The following is a 4465-nucleotide window of genomic DNA, read 5'->3' on the forward strand; positions in this document are numbered from 1 at the left end:
CATCAGAACTTCCTCCACTAGTGCTGGGACTGTCATCAACTCTTTGGGCCTCAGTGGACATTTTAGATCCTAATTTAAAGAAGCAAAAAGCATTTATTTAGTTATGGGAAAACTATTAACAAGGTGCCTCGAAAATAGAGAGGAAATGAGCCTCAAAGTAGAACAAGTAATGCTAATATAAAATGAACAAATTGGTCATTTACAAGAGCTTTGGGAATTAACAAAACTTTCATTCACTGAAAATATACTGAGAAGAGAAATGAAAACATATAAAATATATGCACAAAATGTTCACAGCAACATTATTCATACAGCCAAAAAGAGAAAAAAATTCAAATTTCTACTAACTGATGAATGAATAAACCAAATGTGATATATCCACATAATAGTCTTCAGCCACATAGAGGAATGAAGCACAATATCCACATGCTACAACATGGGTGAGCTTTGAAAAAATATGCTAAGTGAAAGCAGCCAGTCACAAAGGACCCTAAACAGTATGATTCCACTTATATGAATGTCCAGAAATAGCAAATCCACAGAGACAGGAAAGTTGATGAGTGGATGCCAGGGACTAAGAGTGAGGGAAGAATGGGGAAGAACTGCTAATAGGTACAAAATTTCCTTTTGGGGTGGTGAAAATGTTCCGAAATTAGATAATGGTGATCTTGCACAACTGTACGTACTCTATAAACCACTGAGTTATACATTTTAAAAGGGTGAATTTTATAGCATGTGAATTATACTCAATAAAGCCATTACCATAAAAAAATGAGGGCCCACTTTCCACTAGGCTCTGTGCTAAGCAATTTGGTCCCACAAACATGAGAAATTTGGTCTAATGGGTAAACTAACTTGCTAAACACAATTGGGTTAATAAAAGTCAGCTACAGAAACAGGAAAACGAGAGACACCTTCCCATCCACATACAATGAACGCATGCTCAGGACAGGGCTAAGGTTAAAATCTTTCAACTAATAGATCATTTTCAGTAACCTTTGTGATAACAGAAGAACACAGAGGCCTGCATGATTCTAAATAAAAACTGAACCATATCAAGGGGTCAGCATTGATCCAGCAATGTACCAGCAACCATGCTTCACAAGAGGTGGAGACTGTATTAAGACACTGAAGGATTCCTTTTTTTCCCTCCAGTCTGAATGAAATATACCTCAAGGCTTTCAAATTCCCTTTGCTCTGAGTTCATGTTCCCCAAGCAGTTCTGATTGCCAACTCAATTTCCTCAGTACCTTGATACACAAGTAGCTGTTATAATCTAAATAGCAGACATAAAAAAAAAAACTGAAGTGAAAAGGAATATCTCCTTTCATATGTCATTCTATCATAATTAATTCCTGAATTTGAATACTAGAATACATCCCTTAAGACCCAACTAGCTTAGAGTGTACTGACAAATCCAAAACTAAACTGACAAAGCTGATGTAGACTCTAAAAAGGCCCCTTGCTCACCACATTACTGTCACTTAATAACCACTTTGAGCGCAATATAACTACCTTCTCAAGCACTCCTCTTAAACAACAAAAAAACTAAACTACTTACCTATAAGAAGTGACCTTAACACAAAATATACCTTTAAAAATCACAAATAAATGGAACAAATTCCTTTTGAAAAGATACTGTATTTCTCCTAACCAAATTAGGACTTGAAATAAACTATATTTGATTTAATCAAGGATAATTATTAAAATGTAAAGGATGCCTCAAATAAAGCACTGTTTTTTATTATAATTAGTCCAAATGTATAGCTAGTTGACAATGATGAAAACTCATCATCACCAAAGATTCAACTTGTAGCTTGCTCTATCAAAGAGATTTCATATTATAGACCTTTAATGGATTGAAATTTTTATGGCAAGACAAACCAAAAAGCATTGCAAGAGAATGAAAAATTCAGGAAGCACAGAGAGGTGAAGGGTCCAAAGAAAACACGGAATGCTTTCAATGAGCTATCACACAAATACACCACCACCACCCCTCTCAACTCCAACAGTTCTCTTACCCGACCCCCCAAGCCAAACCAAAATAGGTCTGTCCAAGCAGCTCTGAAACACTGACAGGGAAATCTGACTGCTTTTCTACCTCGTCTGTAAATGGAGAGCATCAGTCTCCGCAGCTGTGACATCTTTTATGAGCACTTAATATGAAACTTTAATCTATTAATGTCACTTAATAGAATATTGAAATTTTATATCAGTATGTTTCACGTCTAGCTCTAACAGTCCTAACACATTTCTCACTTTTTTTTCTTCACTTTTATGTCATTTTCATTCTCATCCTTGGACTCAAGATTGTTCTCAGCTCACATCTTTCAGTTACAATATATCAGAAGTTTAAAACCTTGTAAGTATATACATAATAGTATTTAGATAGGGCAGATGTGCATGGAGTCAGAAAGAGAAAAATTCTCAGGGAAAGGCCCTAGGATATTACAAAATGCTGCCGGCAATATTTTAAGCAATGTGAAACGAGTGAGAAATCACTTTGTACATCTTAAACCAGAAGCAATTCATTACATGATAAATATATGGAAACCTAATAAATGAAATAAAATTATTTGTTATGAAAGCTGGAGCTTCGGTTTAATAAACTATGTCTAGAGTTTCATTATATTTGTACATTTCATTAGTTATAAAGTTACATATTTTTCTTAATATTCTTATTTATGTGCATTTATATACTATCTAACAATGCCATGTGTATATAATATTCAGTGATATAATTAATATGAGCTATAAACTGAAACCCAAATTTCATCAACTGCTCCAGAATAGCAGAGGACTATTAAAAATACTATTTAAAATACCCAAATAGATGTATAACTTATATAGTTTCAGAATAAAGGAAAAAAAATCCTTCCATTTTTGACACAAGATACTTATTTCATCCAAATCTTCACCTAGGAATGGTAAATTCATCTGAGGTCACTAATAACCACTACAGAACCTTTTAGAAAGAAAGTATTCATATCTTTTTCAAATATCGAAAGCAAGGCAAATTTCTGCTAGGTTTGTTTTTTGAATGACTAATTACAGAAAAAGTGTTAAAAAAATTACTGCACCATCCAAGCGGCAAACTTATTTTTATGAAAAAAAAATAGTCTATAAGCATTTTAATTAGTTATAAATATGAAGCTGGTGTTTGTCTAAAGTGCAAATGAATAAAAATTCCTGAATTAAAACTCTTTTGCCCTGGCCCGGTAGCTCAGTTGGTTAGGGTGGCCTCCCCAGACACTAAGATTTCAGGTTTGATAGCAGGTCAGAGTACAAGCAAAAATCAACCAATGAATGCATAAATAAGTGGAACAACAAATCGATGTTTCTCTCTCTCAAAAAGTCAATCAATAAATAAAAATTTTAAAAACTCTTTAAATGTTTTCTAAACGCATCATTTTAAAATTTTCTTTAAGATGAGTTCCTAAATAGCTACTTTGATCCAAACATCTAATCTAGAGGGAAGATAAATTTAAATTCCAGGTCTATAAATAGAGCTACTGATCAATGATAGTTTCAAAGATATTAAGATATTTCAATATATACTTTTACTTTGGACTCAGTGTAAAACTTAGTTTCTAAACATAAAATAGTAAAGTAGACTTTCTTCAAATATGTGCTAAATTAGTGATATTGTTCCTCCTTCAACACACAAATTACCTAAGCCTGTATTAGCTATGCACTCTATGTTGGAATTACGGTCCTGGGAATTAGCAACATATAGTGAATGAAACGCACATGTTCCATAAAAATGAAATAATTTGGTTATAAATATTATTGATAACATAAAGGCAACTAAATTCACTCCATAAATCCGGATTACTGTCTAGATAAGCCTTATAACTGTATCTTATGGTATAAAACTGCAAATTCAAGTGTTCTTTGGAGCTTTTAAAACAGGAACACGCTTAATTCTGTGACCTGATATCCCTCTATTTGTCTTCCTACTCACGTTGCTAAACTTTTCTAAAATGTAAAATAATTTCTATTATATGCACATCTAGCAATATCCAGCTTTCAACGTGTGTGTAAAGATATTTACACAGGAAATAAGTACAGAACACCGATTTTTTTGAGAACGATGCTATGCCCTGGGGAAGATGGAATGGGGTGTGACATTATAGGAAAACCCTCCATCAAGACCATCTGCCCCTACACCAAGGAGCTTCCCAACTGTCAGAGTCAACACAAATATTTGGATTCCAAGGTCCAGACTGAATTATCCCATATTCAAAATCGTATTTTTTAAAGAACCATGAATTTTTTTAAAAAATTAAGGTAAACCGCAGCACTTCCTTTTGTACTTTTAAATAAAAATGTTTGAGTAGACTCAAGTATACACGATACAAAACGATGAATCTTGAAAACATGCAAGGAGGTCTAACAGCCACGGAGCCTTGGATGATGTCTTTCTAACGTGGCCCTCATTTCCTTAAGGGAAGATGGATTGGAC

At 33.8% G+C, this 4465-nt stretch overlaps 1 protein-coding gene across 1 annotated transcript in view; it reads right to left on the minus strand.

Moving 5' to 3' along the window:
- Positions 1 to 65, minus strand: part of LOC102758312 (ubiquitin-conjugating enzyme E2 E2) — a 235309-nt gene extending 235244 nt beyond the window's left edge. The window contains 1 exon segment of the mRNA XM_006754665.2: positions 1 to 65. This exon segment is cut by the window's left edge and continues 2 nt beyond it. Within this exon segment, the coding sequence (XP_006754728.1) occupies positions 1 to 61 (61 nt within the window). The 5' untranslated portion in view covers positions 62 to 65.
- Between the last annotated feature and the right edge of the window lie 4400 nt (positions 66 to 4465).

The sequence above is a fragment of the Myotis davidii genome, unplaced genomic scaffold, assembly GCF_000327345.1.
Source record: "Myotis davidii unplaced genomic scaffold, ASM32734v1 scaffold192, whole genome shotgun sequence".
In the NCBI taxonomy this organism is placed as follows: domain Eukaryota; kingdom Metazoa; phylum Chordata; class Mammalia; order Chiroptera; family Vespertilionidae; genus Myotis; species Myotis davidii.